This window comes from Podarcis bocagei (assembly GCF_964188305.1).
Source record: "Podarcis bocagei genome assembly, chromosome: 2".
Lineage (NCBI taxonomy): Eukaryota > Metazoa > Chordata > Lepidosauria > Squamata > Lacertidae > Podarcis > Podarcis bocagei.
This window is the reverse complement of record NC_138126.1, coordinates 59,279,620-59,300,870: the sequence shown is the minus strand read 5'-3', so window position 1 is coordinate 59,300,870 and position 21,251 is coordinate 59,279,620. Positions and strand designations below refer to the sequence as shown.

Genomic DNA, 21,251 nt, shown 5'->3' with positions numbered 1-21,251 from the left:
TAAGAAAACCAGGAAGTTAGAGGACCCTTTTGCCTTCTGCCACACATTGACAGAGTCTTTTCTCTATATATGGACCCACACTCTGACCTGGCTAAAATTTGAGTAGCCAAATGTAAATGAGATCTTGCACATTTGCAAGACTGTCTCTTTTACACAACAATTAAAAGTGCAGGATTCCTGTTTTCTTTGGCATAGGCTGCCCTAGTATCTATAATGACCTTACTAGACCTACCTAGCAGAAAGTCTGTAAGAACTGATGATGAAAAGAGATCAAGCTCCTCTTTCTCCTCCAGCCGATGCCTCCATGTTATCCCTAGCACTGTAGCTGCTGTCTGGCAGAGCAGAGGACTTTGTTCCCTGGGCCCATTATTTCTTAATCTGCCATGGCCACCTCATTTACTTCTGAAACGAAAAGGAGGCCCTCTTAAAAAATCACTGTCTAAAAAGTCACTCTCCATGGCTACTCAGAAGTAATCTCCATTCAGCCCAATTGGAGTTAGGGCTTTTCCACACTTACCTTCCCTCTGCGGTTTCCAGGCACAGTTTGCACTTTATTATTTTTTTTATAAATATTTATTAAGGTTTTTACAATGTTACAAAATGAAAAAGAGAAAAGAAAAAATACAAAATAAAAATAGTTAAAAACAATTCGATCTTTTCATCACTTATCTTTCATTTACTTGTTTCCCGGACCTCCTCATACCTCCCCTTTTTGTATTCCAGTTCAATTTATTAGTTCAGCAATTCCTTTCCCTCCTGATCTTTAATCTTGATATATTGTAACCTAAATTTACCTGTTAAGAATCCAATTTTTTCATATTCTTTTATACCATTACAGCTAGAAACCCCTTAACTTCAATCCAACATCATTCTAACATTCATTAATTTTACAATATTTCTGTAAATAGTCTTTAAATTTCTTCCAATCTTCTTCCACCGACTCTTCTCTCTGGTCCCGGATTCTGCCAGTCATTTCCGCCAATTCCATATAATCCATCAGTTTCATCTGCCATTCTTCCAGAGTGGGTAGATCTTGTGTCTTCCAATACTTTGCAATAAGTGTTCTTGCTGCTGTTGTAGCATACATAAAGAAAGTTCTGTCCTTCTTGACCGACTATGCCCAGAAGAAAGGCCTCTGGTTTCTTCAAGAAGGTATATTTAAATACCTTTTTTAATTCATTATAAATCATCTCCCAGAAAGCCTTAATCCTTGGGCACGTCCACCATAGGTGAAAGAATGTACCTTCAGTTTCCTTACATTTCCAACATTTATTATCGGGCAAATGGTAGATTTTTGCAAGCTTGACTGGGGTCATGTACCACCTGTATATCATTTTCATAATATTCTCTCTTAAGGCATTACATGCCGTAAAATTCATACCTGTGGTCCATAACTGTTCCCAGTCAGCCATCATTATGTTATGTCCAACATCTTGTGCCCATTTAATCATAGCACTTTGCTATGCACAGTTTGCACTTTAAATGTATTTGTGGGATGGGGGTTATTGGTTTGTTTTTGTTCTTGTTTTTATTATGTATTTTGTGCTTTTAGTCCTGTATTTTTATATTGTGAAGTGACCTGAGATCTACAGATGATGAGCGGTATACTAAATAAATAAACAAATAAGCAGATAAATAAATATAACTCTGTGTTTAAGTGTCCTTTTCTTTTTTTGCTCCAGAGCTATGCTCGCAAAGCCCACTCTTTAAAGCTCAACCGGAACAAAAGGCAATCTGCAGAAAACCCAAATTGCCCTTTGTTGTGTTTCAGCTTTAAAGAGTGGGTTTTCAAGGAGAAAGCTCTAGGGCAAAAAAAAAAAAAAAAAAAAAAAAAAGAGGGCTCAGACATGGAGCTTTAAAGCGTGGAGCTTTGTCTGGAAAGAGAGGAGCAAAAGGTAATTGTGGGTAAGCCCGTACTCAATGTTAAGCAAGTACGAGACTGCAGTCTTAAGACAGTTAGTGATCAGTGCAGGTGGAGAATGGCCAGTTGCCCTAATAAACCTTTGCACTTTCTGTCAAAGTGGCAGCATTTCCTCTCTATACCATTAGAAATCAATTGCTACATACTTCAGCTCAAGTCAACTAACAGCTAGCCAGTTTTATTTTTGTAGAAAAGTAGGTGCTGGAACTTACACCTACTTCCCAGGCCCGCTGAAAGAGGTGGTTATTAAACCGCTTCTTAAAAAACCATCTTTAGATGCGGCCACGATGGCCAACTATCGCCCAGTCTCAAATCTTCCATTCTTGGGCAAGGTGATTGAGCGAGTGGTTGCTGAACAAGTCCAGGCACGCCTGGAAGAAGCGGACCATTTGGATCCCTTCCAGTCGGGATTCAGGCCTCATCATGGGACTGAAACTGCCTTGGTCGCACTGGTTGATGATCTCCGGCGGGCTAGGGACAAAGGTGAGAGCTGTTTCCTAGTTCTGCTGGATCTCTCAGCGGCGTTTGATACCATCGGCCATAACATCCTTCTGGACCGTCTTGAGGGGCTGGGAGCTGGGGGCACTGTCATACAGTGGTTCCGCTCCTTCCTCCTGGGCCGTGTTCAGAAAGTGGTGGTGGGGGATGAGTGTTCAGACCCCTGGGCTCTCACTTGTGGGGTGCCTCAGGGTTCTGTATTCTCCCCCATGCTTTTCAACATTTACATGCAGCCGCTGGGAGAGATCATCAGGAGGTTTGGACTGGGTGTTCATCAGTATGCAGATGATACCCAGCTCTACCTCTCTTTTAAATCAGAACCAGTGAAGGCGGTGAAGGTCCTGTGTGAGTGTCTGGAGGCGGTTGGAGGATGGATGGCGGCTAACAGATTGAGGTTGAATCCTGACAAGACAGAAGTACTGTTTTTGGGGGACAGGAGGCGGGCAGGTGTGGAGGACTCCCTGGTCCTGAATGGGGTAACTGTGCCCTTGAAGGACCAGGTGTGCAGCCTGGGAGTCATTTTGGACTCACAGCTGTCCATGGAGGCATAGGTCAAATCTGTGTCCACGGCAGCTGTTTACCAGCTCCATCTGGTACGTAGGCTGAGACCCTATCTGCCTGCGGACTGTCTCGCCAGAGTGGTGCATGCTCTGGTTATCTCCCGCTTGGACTACTGCAATGCGCTCTATGTGGGGCTACCTTTGAAGGTGACTCGGAAACTACAACTAATCCAGAATGCGGCAGCTAGACTGGTGACTGGGGGTGGCCGCCGAGACCATATAACACCTGTCTTGAAAGACCTACATTGGCTCCCAGTACGTTTCCGAGCACAATTCAAAGTGTTGGTGCTGACATTTAAAGCCCTAAACAGCCTCGGTCCAGTATACCTGAAGGAGCGTCTCCACCCCCATCGTTCTGCCCGGACACTGAGGTCCAGCGCCGAGGGCCTTCTGGCGGTTCCCTCATTGCGAGAAGCAAAGCTACAAGGAACCAGGCAGAGGGCCTTCTTGGTAGTGGCACCTGCCCTGTGGAACGCCCTTCCAGCAGATGTCAAAGCGATAAACAACTACCTGACATTCAGAAGACATCTTAAGGCAGCCCTGTTCAGGGAAGTTTTTAACGTGTGATATTTTAGTGTATTTTTGCTTTCTATGGAAGCTGCCCAGAGTGGCTGGGGAGGCCCAGCCAGATGGGCAGGGTATAAATAAATTATTATTATTATTATTATTATTATTATTATTATTATTATTATTATTATTATTATTATTATATTATTATTATTATTATATTATTATTATTATTATTATTATTATTATTATTATTATTATTATTATTACAATGAACGCCTCCCTTGTTCTCTAATAATGGCAATGGCATCTACCTGAGAAGTGTCAGAACTGAGCTCTGGTGAGTTTCTGTTGGGGGGGGAAACAGCTCTGCAGCTAGCCTATATTTTCTGAGAGAACAGAAGAGTAAGTATCTCCCATTTTGAGAACAGGTTCCTTACACATGGAAAAGAGGAAACCCTACCAAGGGGAGTAAAGACAAATTTCCTACCAAGTAGAATTCTGGCACTGGGGAGGAAAATAGAGATACTGTAGCCATGCTAGAATTTTAAAATTCTTATTCATTCTGATTCTTGCCAGTGATAAAGCTACATTTTTAGTTATCAATATTGCTCATAGGAATTTGCATCCCAAGCTACATCAGCTCCCATGCTGTGCTCAAAGGAAAAGAACCATATGGAGAGAATAATAAGACAATTAAATATCCATTAAATAATAATATATCTGTGTTTTTAAGGAGGCAAGCTTTGCTAATGATACAGTATACATCCATTGGGTTTTCATGGAACTGGAGTACAAGTGGGAGTTAGGCTTTGTTTTTAAGTGTAAAAACAAAACACAGGAAAAATGCATCTCCCAATATGAATCTTGCCACAAGAAGAGCCATCACATCCTGCAGAGTTGCCTTTACCATGAAGTGATGTGGACTAGCTGCTTCAGAAGTACCACTTTTCACTTCTGGCTGGTTTAAAATGAGCTTCAGTAAATAGCAAAGTGTGGGGGAGGAGAACGTGAGAGTGCAAGTGAGATAAACCTTTTGCTTCTGGTGAAAAGCTGGATTGGAAATGAATGAGGCAAGGTCACAAATCTATCTTGAACTGGATTTTTTAAAAAAGAATGCTTCTTATTATTGCTGTTTATTGTCACAACCATCACCACCTGCCCTTACCCCTAAGTCCCTGGGGCAGGATGTTGACTATGGGAGCTGGGTTAAAATCCCCACTCAGCCATGAAGTTCAGTGGGTCATAATGAGTTAGTCAATGATCTCTAAAAGCCTAGAAGAGTTTGAAGAGTTTGGATTTGATATCCCGCTTTATCACTACCTGAAGGAGTCTCAAAGCGGCTAACATTCTCCTTTCCCTTCCTCCCCCACAACAAACACTCTGTGAGGTGAGTGGGGCTGAGAGACTTCAGAGAAGTGTGACTGGCCCAAGGTCACCCAGCAGCTGCATGTGGAGGAGCGGAGAAGTGAACCCAGTTCACCAGATTAGGAGTCTACCGCTCCTAACCACTACACCACACTGGCTCTCATACCACCATGGCCTAGCTGAGATCCTAGAGTTGTAAAGATTTTTTTTAAAAAAGGTGATAACCCACATATGTCATACTGAGCACATTGGAAGAATGTCTGGATACAGATGTATCTGTTAATACTGCTAATGCTACTAACAATAACCAATGCCATACCATATCCAGATATAGATAGGTAGCTGTGTTGGTCTGCCATAGTCAAAATAAAAAAAATCCTTCCAGTAGCAGTCTGTGTATCTGAAGAAGTGTGCATGCACATGAAAGCTCATACCAAGAACTAACTTAGTTGGTCTTTAAGGTGCTACTGGAAGGAATTTTTTTTATCATATCCAGATATGTTTGCTGCTGAACCGCTGTTTTTCCTTTCTGTTGGCAAATATCATATGCAATATCTCAGGATGTGCATTCCTGACTGGAAAGAATTTAATAAGTGACACAAACACCACACAGCGAACCTCTCCATGCAGATATTCTTTATATATTATGCATACACATTAGCCTCATTATGCAAACGACCTAAACACTGGAGCATATGCTCTTCTGACATTTCCTAGGATGGATGGCAAGTGGAAGGAAAGGACAAAGAGGAAAAGGTGAGAATCCTCCACAGCTTCTTTTGTAGAGTGGTACAGCAAGAGCCCCCCATGTTTCTAATCAAGCCACTGAAAGAAAGGGAACAATTAGGATCTTCCACTCAGAAACAGACTGGACACAGAAATTCAGGGGGGAAATGGGCTGGATCACATAAACGGCAACAAAACCACCTTTCTATCAAAACAGATTATGTCAAGCCTACAGAAGCAACAACAGGTTACCCACCGTTGGTTAGGAGGACTTGCCTGATATAGGAGAAGAAAATCTAAGATTAAGTTCCAACTCAGGGCTGGGATGGGGAAGGGAGAGTTTCACGACAGTGATCTGGATTTGCTGTTTACCTTTTTGGGACCATGTCACCTTTATGTTGAGTTGACATATCTTCTTCTTGTATCTCCTGGTAACACTTAAGCTAAAGCAGGTGTGTGACATGTTGTAACTGTGCCATTAAAATGGACCAGGAAAATTCTGAACAGAAGTCTCAGATCAACACTATAAAAGAATCAATGAAATCATATGGAAAAGCCTATTTTCCTATACTATATCACTTTCTGCTACAGGCAAGAGCTTGTACTGTACGTCTGAATGTTTCTGCTGGGGGGGGGGGGCAAATCTGCACACAGAAAACTAATATATTATGGAAGTGTGTCTGACCTAGTGCCCCCCCCCCGACATGTTAGTTTTCCATGTTCAGTTTTCCATGAGGTCAAATTCAAGCAAACCCACCCAACCCTGCTGTACACTTGTGGACAATAGTTGCTCTGCAATTCTGTCGCCTATATTAATTGGTCAACAGAGGTGGCTCAGGAAGAGTTCACAAGACACCATTGCAGTGTTTCTTTCAAATCTATGAAGACTTGGGAGCTATTTTTGCAGGTGGCTCAGTCAGTCAGGTGGCTGGGAATGAGTGTGATCAGTGTTTTGTGCAGCACTGATTGTATAAAAACACACAAGAGAAAGGACAAGGGCAAAGACTGTCACTCAATCTGCATAAATCAAACATCCCCAGCACCCCCTCCACTAGCGTATTCAAAGCTCCACTGTATACATAGCAAGAGCAAAATTTTCACCAGCTCTTAATACCCCTTAGAATCTCTTGCTCCAAGATTCAGGGTCACAAGTAAAGCAATGCCTGGCTCCAGATAAAGTCTCCTGCTACACAAATCTCACAGTTATTACCCTGAATTATCATCCCTGAAAAACTGGGTGTCTGTCTTCAGCTTCAAAAGCAGCTTTATCATGGGAAAAAATATGTTCCTTCTTTTTTTATCAATATCCTTACAGGAGCTCTAGTGACATTGGGCTGATGCACTTGACTTTCAGCTCTGCCGAGCCAAGTTTTAATCTTCATGCAGTGACAAAATGTAAACTGTCCAGAATCCATCACCCATTTTACCACAGGTTTCACCTCCCTAATTTAAAGTTACACTTCGAGAAATGTTCAGAAAGATGAGAATGCAAAGAATGTAGGGGAGGGTGGTTAGACAAACTGAGGTGGATTTGAATGGCAGATTACCGTGTTTTGCCAGGGCTTGAGCCCACAGTAGTCTGTTTACTTAGAACACCAAGTACAGTATGCGGGCAAGGGAGATTCAGCATGTGCACCGCACGCAGCTCTGGCAAAGGGAGGAAACTGCTGGGATGATCACACCAGGAAAGAAGCTGCTCAACCGCAATAGGCCAGATCAGATCAGAGGATATTGCCTGACCCCTATAAAACCAGCAAGGGGATTCTGCTTCTAGCTAGCTTCTGTCTATGGTTACCTTCCCCCACTCCCTTCTGACAGGAACAGATTCTGACAGAATCAGGTCAGTACTGTAGCCCCAAACTGAAAAGCCAAGAATCACCCTAAACCTCAGGTTCTGTATGACTCCATAGAGCACAGGGCTGACATTGCTAAGTGGGTTGTGCAGACAATATCACTTTGGCCAGCCCGGCTTGTAATTCCCTTCCATCTTCCGAACAGGCGGTGTGGTTGATCACTGGCCAAGTTCAGATGCATGTACCCTGCAGGAATCCAATGTGGTTTCTGACCACATCCTGTTCATCCATCCAAATGTGCATTGTGCAGATGTGCCCTTAAACAAAGGGAAAGTAGGCAAGACTGTAGCACATTGGCAAGATATCTGAGATTAAAACAGCAGATGGAGCTGTAGGTCAAGACAGTGCCAGGGAAGCATACACATGATTGCTGAACCCCTGGCCAATGCTTTTAGTCCTTATTCGCTTTCATAGGCAACAAAATTAATAAAGATCAGAACTACGTGGCAAGTAGACATGCCAGACTGTCAGCGTGAGGTAATTAGCCAAGGAACAGAAACCACAATAGAGAATAAAAGTACTGATGCAGTGAATGCTTGTGAAAAGCCACTTAAGAAAAATGAAATGTCAAGTCAGTTAGAGAGGCACTCCAAACCAGCTCTGTCCAATCTCTTGCATTTGCCACAGAAGCCTCCCGGGAAAGGGTAGAAGTGCATGGCTCTACAGCATAAAAACCTTGTTTTTAAAAGAAGAGAAGGGAGCCTCTCTTTGGAAGAGCTTGAGCAGTCCTGGCTAGCAACTGTTTTTTCCTGCCCTCTCCATGCGATTTTCTTTGAGTCACAGTGACACCTGTTGAGGAGGATCAAATGCTGCTCAGCTGCAGGCTAGTCGGCTGTTGAGCACTGCCAACAAGCTGTGCACCACTCCCAACCAATGGCACAAGCTTTCAGGCCATCTGGACCTTTTAATGGACTGGGTGTTTTCCTCTTCAAAATGTATGAGAATGTGCCAATACTGTCCACTACTCAGCATACCATCAGTGGTTGATAAGGACATGGGGCCAAGCCAAATAGCAGCATTGCTTATGCCCCTAGTATTGAAAATGACAGGGAGGGGGGGTGGAGGAAATAAAGACAAGAGATCAGGTCTGTTAAATTCAGCAGAGGACTGTCAGATACACACATTACACTGAACTGTTGGCATGGACAAAGAGGAAACTCTTTGCAGTTGCTACACCTTTTTTTTCTTAATGTCTCCCTGTAAACCACCTTCTGGCAGACTCTTACTTACATAGAATGGTCATTATTACAAAGAGATCTTACATAGTGATCAGTGGATACACACAACCAAGCCCACTATGGAGATAATTAAGAAAAGCTAGATAATTTTCCCAAATCTCTGGAGCTCACTTGGGAAAATTAATCTGTCTATCTAATTGGGTCCAGAGTTGATTGGACCTATAATGTTTGGCATCCCTCTCTACTTCCAGCTGAGGAAACTAGGGGAAAATGGGTGGCATTAAAGACACATACTTGTGGGGGGGTGTGTGTGTATGTGTGTGTGTGTGTGTGTGTGTGTGTGTGTAATACGACGATAATCCAGTTGGATCATAGGACTTCAGAGGAATCTAGATCCAATCCCAGTTGTCTCCAGGAGCAGGAAGGCAAACATCAGAAATCTGGTATTCCCAAACCCCTTTTTAAGGATTCAATCCCATCCCTAGTCTGATATTAAACCCTTGAGCATATCCTTTGGCTGACTGTGAAAAGCAAGGTAAGATGCAATAAAGAATAAAAGAGCCATTTTCCATCCCATTTTGATTACTCCATTTTCAATTACTGTTTCAATGGCTGCTAAGAAACACTCCAATTGATTTGAAAAGGCAGGTAAAGAATGGCCCCTGGGGCTGCCGTATAGGAATTTGAGTTTAGTAGGATGGGTTAAATTTCTTGTTCCTTCACTGATCAGCTCCCTACTTGATCAGTCCTTTTATGCCTCAATTCTCTGTTTGTACATAATTGGAATTAATGACTGTGAGCTGTTCTACAGTACTAATTGAAGACACACAGAATCTCCTTCTTTTTTTATATAAAAAAGGTCCAAACGGGGTAAGGTTTATACATAACATATAATTTTTGTTTGTAACAAGTAAGACATGTTTAGTTTTCCATCAACACATTTGTTAGCATCAGAGGCATGCTGAAGTCCACAACAGCAGATGGTTGGTTGCAACAACTACTGATTATTGTTGCCACAATTGGAGAGGGTTAACATGACACAATATAATGTGCCTCTTGTGTTATCAAGTTCAAGAGACAGTAAGATAAGATTTAGTTGCATCAGCATGTAGAAGCTTAGCAATATATCCGTAATGTGAATTGATGGGTTTTTTTGTTGCTATTAGTATTAGTCCTATTTTTAATTTGATAAATTCCCCCCTATCTTTTGTTTAAATTTGCATATAAAATTTAGATATACGTGCACACCCACACACCAGCAAAACACATACTGAACCTTACTGCCGTGCCATGACATTACAGATATTTATGATATGGTATCAGAAGTACTTTGCAAAAAGATTCTTCATCTAAGTCAGCCTCTAGATGCTTAACTCATTATACAAATCTGGAATCTTCTCAAATGCATCCAGGTGTTCTACAACTTTCATGAGGAACCTGTTCCTCTAAAGTGTTTCAATAACTAGCTATATAGAACTGACTACCAAAGATACCATAGGACAATATCAGAACATCTTTCAATGGTAGCAAACCAAAATGCTCATCCAATCCAGAAAACGGCTTATAGTAATCAGGAATGGTTTAAGAGCACAAGAAGAAACCTGCTGGATAAGCCCAGTATCCTGTTCTCACAGCAGCCAACCAGATGCCTTTGAGAAACCTGCAAACAAGACTTGAGTGCAGCCGCTCTCTCCCACATTGAACTCAGGAAGACTTGTTCCTCAATAAGCATGCATAGCTTTGAAGTGTTAAGGCCCCTCCAAAAATTCAGGTTCACAAAAACACTGAATTAAGCTCACAAATACATGGAATCCTTCTTATCTCTCTCTTTATCACTAATTCACTTTCCTTTCTCTCCAGGCAGTGTGCCTTCGCGACTTCAACAAGATCTTCCCTCACATCTCTGATTCCTCATTGTTTTTTTAGTTGGTCAGCTGATTCTGTGCATATCCCCACCAATGTCCAACACATGTCCTACCTCCTTTTCATTCTGGTTGGTCAGAAGCATGCAGGAGCAGACTTCCTATTGGACTATGGCGTTAGTGGGAGCAGAGTAGAGAGCGACATGCAGATTCATTTATTTATTTCCTCACTCTGAGTGGCCATTCTACTACAACTGCTATTCAGTGGTAGTACCAACAACACGTTTGCCAAATTCCAGATTTTGCCCATAGGCCCCGAAAGATTTTGGATACCTGTCATGGTTGTCATTGTTTTTTTTTTAAAGCCTTTAACTTTAAAGGCTCCCTGCAAAAAATTCCCCTGTATTTTATTTGTCTGGAATTCAACCGTTCCATCCTCTGACAATAGGCTTTTATGCCTGCAAATTTTAGCTAATTCTGCCAACAAATAGAAAAGTTATACCCATTATTTATTTCCCCAGTATAATCAATGGGGAGTCCTTCAGAAATCTGAAGCAAAAGCAAAGCAAACGAGGTGTTGTCTGAATTAATCCAAAGTGAAGTGGCCCCCTACATGAAACAGGCTCCAAAGCCATTTCTTTTTCTGTGCACACCCCTAAGTTATATGGACAATTTGATGAGTAAACAATCCCTCATGTCAATTCAGCTTGGTCCCTTCTTTGTTACATTGGAGTTCATGGGATCTGGTGGTTTCCTTTAAGCCATTTTAACAAGGCAAACAGTAGCAATACCCTTAGAGGTTTAGCCACATGAGGTTGTTCTGCCATTGCCAATTTGGCAGTTTTGTGTCAAACTGAAAGTCTGAGAGCAACTCTTCCCCATGGAAGTGTATGCTGCTACCACATGGAGGAGGGCAGGGGAGGGTTGATACCCATCTAAGTCACACTCACAGTAGACCTATTGAAATTGATTTTAATGGATCAGCTCTGAGTATAACTAACACTGGCTATTTCCCAAGCAGACATGCTTTGAAGCATCCTTTGTTACTGAATATAGTGTATGCATATCCAAACTACCTCACCTTATTACACAAAGAAGGAAGGTTACAGTTATTATAATCTTATTAGTAAGAATCCTATGTACATCTTCACTGAGGTGAACACTAATGCTCTAGTTTGCCAATATCTGTTGAGTTTTGCTTCATTTATCTTGATATTTCAAAATCTATTGGTCAAGGATCACTGGCATTTGTCAGTGAATTGCAGCCTTCACAGTATAGATACTTCACAGGCCTTTAACCGATATGTTCCCTATGAAATTGGATATACCTTTCTAAATAGATGGTCAATAAGAATGGCCGAAAAAATGCCTTTTTATGATTCCTGAAAACAGGAATAGCTCTGTTGTAGTAAGCAACATCCCTTGTTTCTGGAAACAAAGAAAGTGTTAAAAATAATGTTTTTAATATGCCAGCTGTCAGAGAAAATATCAGCACCATTACATTTTCTGACACTATATTCTTGACAATAAATTTCATGCCTCATGTGGCAAAGCATTTATGAGATTTCAGTCAATAACCAATGCACAGGTCCATATCCTCACCCAGAAAAGAGGGAGAAATTAAGAAGAAAAAACTAAAAAATAATAATGAAGGAGGTATTATCATTTTTATTTACTAACATGTCGCTGCTTATAGTTAGACCTGAATTAAAAGGGAAAAGAAGCAGGTCTGCCTCTCAGACTGTACATCTCTCTCTCTCTCTCTCTCTCTCTCTCTCTCTCTCTCTCTCTCTCTCTCTGTGTGTGTGTGTGTGTGTGTGTGTCTCACATACAAAAGCTATGAGAAACAAAAACTGAATTTAGAACTTGCAGATGATGGTGTGTGACAGGTCTGTAGGTCTGAGACTTTTATCTCCTCTGACATGCTTAGTTCTATTTTTAATCACCAAGACACAGAAGACTGAGTCACAAAATTAAGGAAGGACAGAGCCCCAGAGCACCCAAGCAGGTATCATGGCTCTGACTGTGCTAAGCGTCATTCAGATGCACAAGGAAAGAGTTTCCTATTAGGGCTTTGCTTAGGAGCTATTATTAGTATTCAGATTTCTGTTTGTCTCAACTTCTATTTGTATTAGCAATTCTCTAAGCGGAGCATCAGGACCAAGAACAGGAAAACAACACTGCCGCTCACCCTGTCAGATTTGCTAAACGCGGCCCTCATCTTGGCTGAATGTCAGTATATCAAGTTCAACATTTAGCTAAGGCAATCATGGTTTCAGATTCTGGCTTGTTTTCACAAACCATAGTATAATTCTCCAAGTGCAGACATCATGAGGGATGGCAGTTAAGTTTAAAATACTGCAATTACCCCAAGAACTGCCTCTCCCTATGACTGACCCAGACGCTACGATCATGAGAGGTTCAGAGGGTGATAACAGAAGAATAAGCTTCTTCTTTTTTGCAGTGGCTCCTCATTTGTAGAATGCTCTCCCAGGGAGGCTCACCTGACGCCTTTGTTACATACCTTTAGGTGGCAGGCAAAAACATTCCTCTTCTCCCAGGCCTTTTAAAGGAGGTGGGGGGAGATTATTGTTTTAATTTATTGCTATGTTATGTGCTTTGTGTTTATATATGTTAGGTACTTTGTGTTTTTATATTGTAACCCTTCCTATGATCCTCAGGTGATAAATAAAAATAAATTAGAAATAATAATAACAAATTCATAAGCTTTTACTTTCACTCTCCTCCTTGCAAGTGTAAAAGAGGAGAGGAGAAGGAGCCAAAGGTTCAGTAATGTAACAGGATACCATGTTCCCCCATTATATCTGAAGTGAATCACTGGGTGAGGTTGGAGTGGGCAAGAGGCTGCTGTCAGTGACTATATATATTAGAACAGTGATGATGGTGTCAGGCATATGTGATTGAAGTCTTTTAATAGCGTACAGATTAAAAGCAAGCACTGTGAGGTGTGCCCTGGTTGCAAGAGTGAGTCAAACACAGCATCACCCCAAGACTGTGGTGCGATATGAACATGAGAACCCAGACACCAATGAATGACCATTATTTCTCTGGATGTAACCAGCTTTATCCAAAAATATTGTGACAAAGAAAGGAAAGAGAAGGCAGGAACGAGGCAAAACTTACCCGTTTCAGCTGATCAACACCACCAAATATCCTCATCACACCATCAATCTCTTGCTCCAGTCTTCTGGCCCAGTACTGCATTCTACAAGACAGGGGGAAAGAGGGTACACTGAGTCATTTAAAGAGGTACAAAAAGGGAGATGGTTACAAATCAGTGCCCAGGGCTTAGCTTGTACACTTGCCTCCTGACATTCCAGCTGTGGGCAGAATACCAAGCATGCCTGACCTCCAAGATAAGGATGATAAGCTTAGAATGATAAAGCTTATCAGATGACCAGCTTCCAAAATTGTAAATGTACACACACAGAACAAAAAATAAAGTCAACATAAAAGCTGCAAGCTGCCTTTCTTTTCTGGTAACAAAAACTTAACACAGATTAGGAGGAGCAAGCTGGTCCAGCTCTTCACAATAACACCTTGTCTTCTATGCCCAACACTCCCAATAGCCTTCCTTCAAATAGCAAACTAAGTTGGCTGATGGCCTATCAGTTCGGAAGCAAGCAGAGCCACAAAAAATAAATAAATTAAGATGCCCATGTGTGCAACAACACATATGCCAGACCCTCCAAATGTCCCTATTTTCCAGGGATGTCCCTGGTTTAGAGAAGCCATCCCGGTTTCTGATATCATCCCGGAATGTCCTGCTTTTCATTAGGATGTCCCTATTTTCATTAGAGAAATGTTGTAGGGTATTGAGTTATGCAACCCCCGAGCTGTCTAAAGGCAATCCTATACAGAGAAGTTTTATATATATATATTTAATGTTTAATGATATTTTTATATATGTTGGAAGCTACCCAGAGTGCTGGGGCAACCCAATAAGATGTGTGGGGTATAAATAGTAAAATTATCATTACGGAATGGGACGTCCCTATTTTCATCAGAGAAATGTTGGAGGGTACGATATGCTTCTGAATTATAAGAAAGAAATTTTAAACCCTCACACTGTCGGACAGGAGCTTGTGAGCTTGCAGAGTGATGATGGCAGCTGAGCCATTGGCAGGGAGAGGGAGGTTGGACATAAGAACCCAAAAATTAGGCAGACTGTGCGAGTCTATCAAGTCTATGATTGAGAGCAGCCTAATCAGCCTAAATGTTTGTGTGTCAGTGGTGGGACAGGGGAGAAGGAAAAGAAAAGTTGCTGGTTGGCCTTGACCTATAAAAGAATCTTTGGGACACAGGAGGTGCTGTGGTCTGAACCACTGAGCCTCTTGGGCTTGCTGATGGGAAGGTTGGAGGTTCGAATCCCGCAATGGAGTGAGCACCCATTGCTCTGTCCCAGCTTCTCCCAATCTAGCAGTTCGAAAGCACACCAGTGCAAGTAGATAAATAGGTACCGCTGTGGCAGGAAGGTAAATGGCGTTTCCGTGCTCTCTGGCTTTTGTCATGGTGTTCCATTGTGCCAGAAGCGGTTTAGTCATGCTGGCCACAAGACCCGGAAATCTGTCTGTGGACAAACATCGGCTCCCTCAGCCTGAAGTGAGATGAGGCCGCACACCATAGTCACCTTTCACTGGACTTAACCATCCAGGGGTCCTTTACCTTTACCTTTCACCTTTTATAAAAGAATCTTTATTAAATGTCTTCCCCTTTCCCATTCTGCAGACCTGAGTATTCTGTGCTCAGTCCTTTTATTGCTATAAAAATGGTCCAGTTTGGCTAGCAGTGATCTAGAACTATACCACACAGGAAGAAAGTCTTGAAGGGCAAGGAGAAGTGTTTGATATCCCTTCTACATCCCTTTGGAGATGTCTGAGCCATTAAGAAGAGTACTGTTCTTAGTGAATGTGGATACCACAACATGCCATATATAGTTGCACATAATTAATTCAGACTTAGGTTTAGTCCACTGGGACTTACCATAAAAGGTTGCAATTTATCTTAGATTTGTCAAGGGTGACAGCGACCCATGTTTCTTGAGAGTGATTTTTTCTTTTCTTTAATCATTTGTAACAATGTTGGGAAGGGTGGCTATTTTAAAAAGCTGATCTGGTGTTTATGTTTGTGTGTGGCATACAATTAAAATATACACAGTAGAAGCATGTTGCTTTTAATATGCTGATTTGGGGGCTTTAAAATGCACCCATGTACAGTTTCCTTGAGATGCAGGAAAACAAGGCTTCACAATCCATTGCACTGCAGTAGACAGCAACAGATTTTAGGCTGCCTGTAGCAGGATTGAACATCTGGTATTTCCACTGAGATTTATCTACCTGTAGAATCTATGTACATATCAACATATGTCTACCTCTTGCCTTTCTAAGAACACAGATTGCTATGTCCGATCAGGTCGTTGGTTCACCTTTCCTAGTATACCTTTGTCCTTGAAAATCACTTCTAGACTACCCAATGCATGATAGTTTATTGTATCTAATTATATGGAAGACCACAAAAGAAGCAGCTTTTTTGGAGGATTAGGCTGACTCAGGTTTTTTTTAGGTTTTTTTTTTAATGATACCTATATTAGTAGGTCCACTCCTTGCTAATTTTAAGTTCCAGGCCCCACAGAGTTTAGGACAGCCAGTCCTTGCTTTATTTAGGGGGGAAACTATACTCACTTCTCTGTTTCCAGAACACACCTGAGAGGTATTCCTAATGGTGGTGGGGTGTTGTGGTGAGCCCTGGAGACCGACCTCCTGTGTTGTGGGTGGGTTGGATTGGTTAGCCACAACACCCGATTGATGGGTCCCTCGATGTTGGGTTCAATCTGGCCAACGGGGCTCAGTCTAAATGGATCGAGGGACCTATATATACCCAGAGCTTCATCTTTTGGCTCGTGCATTCGGAACAAGCTAACAGCGTGTCCTCTGTGCAGCCATGAGACTTACCTTTGACGGATCGTCTTGGTGATTTCTTTCTGTTATTCTTCCCCTTTTCGTTAATGCTTTCTTTAATTTTTCCCTTTTGAGTTGTCCTCCCCCCCTTCCTTCTCCTTCCCCTTTTTCTAGTGGGGCTTTGTTCCACAAGGGCTTCAGCCCCTGAGCACTCCCGGTTGCGGAGCTTGCAGCTTCCAGTTGATCTCTGCCCACTTAGCTCCCCTTGCAGCGGCTGGTGCCCCTGTAATTTGGCTGTGGTTGCAGATTTGGGGTTTCTTAGCTAACGCAACTTGGGCAATTTGCAATTGTCACTCTCTGGGCACTTTTGTTCAGTGCTTTGAGTAGTTTCGCTGTATTGAGAGTTCCCTCTCCATTGCAAAATTGATTTCTGTATGCCCCTTTTGAGGAAAGGCTGGTTGAGTATTGTCTAAGGACGGGAAACTCCCTTGGGTTCCTTTTGCAAGGAGAGGTCATCCCTGCCTAGTTTTTTAATGATACCTATATTAGTAGGTCCACTCCTTGCTAATTTTAAGTTCCAGGCCCCACAGAGTTTAGGAAAGCCATTCCTTGCTTTATTTAGGGGGGAAACTATACTCACTTCTCTGTTTCCAGAACACACCTGAGAGGTATTCCTAATGGTGGTGGGGTGTTGTGGTGAGCCCTGGAGACCGACCTCCTGTGTTGTGGGTGGGTTGGATTGGTTAGCCACAACACCCGATTGATGGGTCCCTCGATGTTGGGTTCAATCTGGCCAACGGGGCTCAGTCTAAATGGATCGAGGGACCTATATATACCCAGAGCTTCATCTTTTGGCTCGTGCATTCGGAACAAGCTAACAGCGTGTCCTCTGTGCAGCCATGAGACTTACCTTTGACGGATCGTCTTGGTGATTTCTTTCTGTTATTCTTCCCCTTTTCGTTAATGCTTTCTTTAATTTTTCCCTTTTGAGTTGTCCTCCCCCCCTTCCTTCTCCTTCCCCTTTTTCTAGTGGGGCTTTGTCCCACAGGGGCTTCAGCCCCTGAGCACTCCCGGTTGCGGAGCTTGCAGCTTCCAGTTGATCTCTGCCCACTTAGCTCCCCTTGCAGCGGCTGGTGCCCCTGTAATTTGGCTGTGGTTGCAGATTTGGGGTTTCTTAGCTAACGCAACTTGGGCAATTTGCAATTGTCACTCTCTGGGCACTTTTGTTCAGTGCTTTGAGTAGTTTCGCTGTATTGAGAGTTCCCTCTCCATTGCAAAATTGATTTCTGTATGCCCCTTTTGAGGAAAGGCTGGTTGAGTATTGTCTAAGGACGGGAAACTCCCTTGGGTTCCTTTTGCAAGGAGAGGTCATCCCTGCCTAGTTTTGGCGGGAGTGCAATCTTAGTCCGCCTGGGTCCCATTGGTTTTGTATGAACATTGATTTTGTACCCCCCCCCCATCTTGTAAGGAAGGGATTGAGATGCCTATTAAAAGGAATCCCAGTCCTGCTTTCCCTTCTAAGAGGGTGATTAGAGGTCCGTCTCAGTCACTGCATTTAGCTCCAGCCCCTGCGGTCACTCAGCTTACGCTGGATCGCTTGAGTGCAATTATGGCTAATATTGGTTCAGACCCTGCTGCCATGGCTAGGTTCAATTCAGAACTTGAGTCGCCGGCCCAGCAATTTGGGAGGCAGCCTGATTCTCAGCCTGGCCCCTCCACGTCTTCCACTGTTTATGAGGCCCATGGTCCCTCAGATGCCCTGCAGGAACTGATTTCTTTCCACAGGGCCTGTAAGACAGGGTTGTTCCACCTGGCCTGTGGCTTGGAATCAACTTGATCCCCTCCCCCTCCTTCCTTTTTCCTTTTCCCTTCTATGATGGAACTCCTATTTGGGGACTTCCCTGGCTTTTTTCTGGCCCACGTAGGACCAGTCTGGATGGCTGGCCTTGGTGAAGATTTGATGTTTTCATCCCCAAAAAGTTTTTGATTTGAGTTTCTACTGAAATGAGGCTGCATTTTAATGTTGTATTTTAATCTTGTTTTTAAGTTGTATTTTAATCAATTGTTTGGCTCACCTACGATATATGGGTCGTGCTGTAAAGCCCATCAGAATTCAGTCTTCTGCCATTTCATTTTTCCGTAAATCCCTCTATTCCAGAGATCCTTGTGCAAAGTTTGTAGTGTGCAAGGCTCTTGAGGGTTGGGCCAGGTTGCAGCCACCAAAGTCGCCAGGTAGGAGGCTGGTCACATTTGAATTTTTTTGTTCTTGGTGCACAGCAAGTTAAGACTTGTCTGCTGGTCGATTTATGAGGCAAGACTCTTTGAGGCAGCTTTTCTATAGCACTTTTCGGTGCACTGCGTGTGGGTGAAGTGGTGCTGGAGTTAGCACAGGGAAGGGCTCCCAGGAGATTGCTTTTGCAGGACATTCAGCTGTCTGATGCTGAGCTGGTGCTCACTATTCGAAATTCCAAAAAGGACCAGTTGGGCAGAGGTGCCTTGATGAGGCTGCCTGCCACTGGAAAGCCCAGCCCTTGTGCAGTGAAAGATGCCAAGAGATATTTGTCACTTTGCCCGCCTGGGGTGGTCCCTTCCTGGTTCATGAGGATGGGTCCCTGTTAAAGAGGCATCAATTTGCTGCAGTAATGCGCAAGTCGTTTGCACCTCATTCTTTCTGCATTGTTGCAGCTACTACCGCTGCACACTGGAGCTTGTCCGTCGACAGGATCAAGGATTGGGCCACTGGAAATCTGCTGCATATAGGGGTTATGTCCAGATGTGGCACTGAAGTGCAGTTATTAATGTTGTTTTGTTCAACCTAGGTCCACCTACCCTGCACGTCTGGATTGTCCACTGGGCTGGCAGGAGGGCGGTGGAGTCTGGATTCGGATGCAGGCTTGGACTCCCCGACCACATGTGTGTCTCCTGGGTGTCCAGACGATGAATGCATTGGGAGGAGCTTCTCCTGATGCTGCAGGCAAAGGTGTCTGCGGAAGGCACGCCTGCGGCGATGGTGGTGCAGCTGAGCAATAACGATTTGCCGGAAGTTCCCAGCTTGAGCCTGCGGACCCACATGCAGGAAGACTTTGATGAGTTGAAGGCAGGTCTTCCCGGACTCAAAATGTTTTGGTTGCAGCTGTTGCAGCAATGTGTGTGTCGTGGTAGCCGATGTCCAGCTGCCATGAGAGGGCCAGGAGATGCATCCAGAGTGCAGTGGCCAAGAAGGCTCTGTCCTTGGGTGGGACGGTGATCTGTCACCCAGGCATTACAGGCTTGATGGGGTTCATCTGTCTGTAACTGGGAATAATCTGTGGCTGACCTCCGTGTCAGCGGGGTTAAGGGATTGGTTGCAGGTGTGAGTGGTTGGCAGTGAGCATGGGTGTTCGTGTGGCAGATAGGCTCTGGTTCAGGTGATAGGGATGGGGGAACACTTTCACCATCCCTATGTGAACAGTGAATCTCATGACTAGGATTCAGATATTATCACTTTACATAGCAGTAGCAACACACTGACAAGATTACTATTATTTTAGTTATTATTTCTGTTCAGTCTTATCTGACCTGTCACCTAACTCTATACCTATTTAATGTACTTTACATTTTATGGAAAGTGAATAGTCAAGAGGAAAAGGACAGAAGCAGCAGATATGTCATTATGTATGTGTGGTTTTCACTCTATGACAAATCTGTACAGAGAATATAATACATGGCAATCACTGCATTTTAGGAGTATGCCTCGGGTGGTTTTACAGGGCTGAAGAAACCACCATTCCTTGAAATTTCTTACCATTTTTGCAAAGTATCAAATATATGAAGAAAATTGTCCAGAGTGGGGCACTTTCCACAACAGGCCATTGACACAGATGCAGGTCTTGTGGTTTTAAGGTTTTTAAAAAATCTTCTTGGGAATCCATGCAATGCTGTGCATGCAGAGTTCCAACCATGCATATGGTCCTCCAGCTCTCTGGAGCAGATTCTGAAGGTATATGGGGGAGGGGTAGTTATGTTGTGCAAGTGGAAGTCATCTGAGCTAGTGGAACAGCAGCAATGGGTACAACCTTTGATAGTGTATTTAGTGCCAAGGTTTGCTGGCAACTTTTAGACAAATACCATAAAAACCAGTTAGAAGGCTTCAGCTGTGTCTCGATTATAGAATCATTTCCCCAAATTTAAATAGATCTGCAACCTTTTTAGGTGAAATATACCACCAAATTTGTCTTGAAAGCCCACCAAACAAGCTTGTAAAGTCAAATACAATGTGAGGCCCTCTCAATGGGAAAGCATCTAGCAAAACAGCACTGGTACTGGCTGTGAACTTCTGTTGTCTCTCTAAGAACAATGAGATGACAGTACGCAAAACAACATTAAGTCCAGCCTCCCAAAGCTGGGTGAATACACTTTCACATTCTGTAGCTAACTTTAGCCATGTACAACTTCATTTACATTTACATTACGTTTACCAAGAATATGCAATGCACTCTGAGCGAGACCCAATTTTAGGGAAGCAAGGGAGAGGGTTCATGGAAAACAAATTTTAAGCCGGAATACTGATGATTTTGCTAATGTAGCTAATCAAGGACCAAAAATACCATATAATAGGTACATATTCAAAAAATGTCCAGTGCCAAACCACATATTACCATACAGTGGATACTTAAGAATACAAGAATAGCCCCCTGGACCAAGCCAAAGTCTTGTCTAGTCCAGCATCCCATTTCCAACTATGGTCAACCAGATGTCTCTAGAAAGCCCACAGGCAGGACATGAGGGCAACAGCACTCTCCCACAGTTGTTACTCCACAATGGTAGAGGCACACTGACTCCCAGTCCAGAGGAAGAATATAGGTATCCATATTCCAGTTT

General features: G+C 43.1%; 1 protein-coding gene across 5 annotated transcripts in view; it reads right to left on the bottom strand.

Moving 5' to 3' along the window:
- CACNA2D2 (calcium voltage-gated channel auxiliary subunit alpha2delta 2) overlaps positions 1–21,251 on the bottom strand; it is a 553,469-nt gene that overhangs the window by 502,963 nt on the left and 29,255 nt on the right. For all 5 annotated transcript variants that reach the window (XR_014003634.1, XM_081177654.1, XM_081177655.1 and 2 more), the window contains one exon: positions 13,618–13,699. Coding sequence is in view for 4 of the 5 variants with exons in the window: in XM_081177654.1 (XP_081033780.1) it covers positions 13,618–13,699 (82 nt within the window). In the remaining variant the exon portion in view is untranslated. The remainder of the gene's footprint in view (positions 1–13,617; positions 13,700–21,251) is intronic.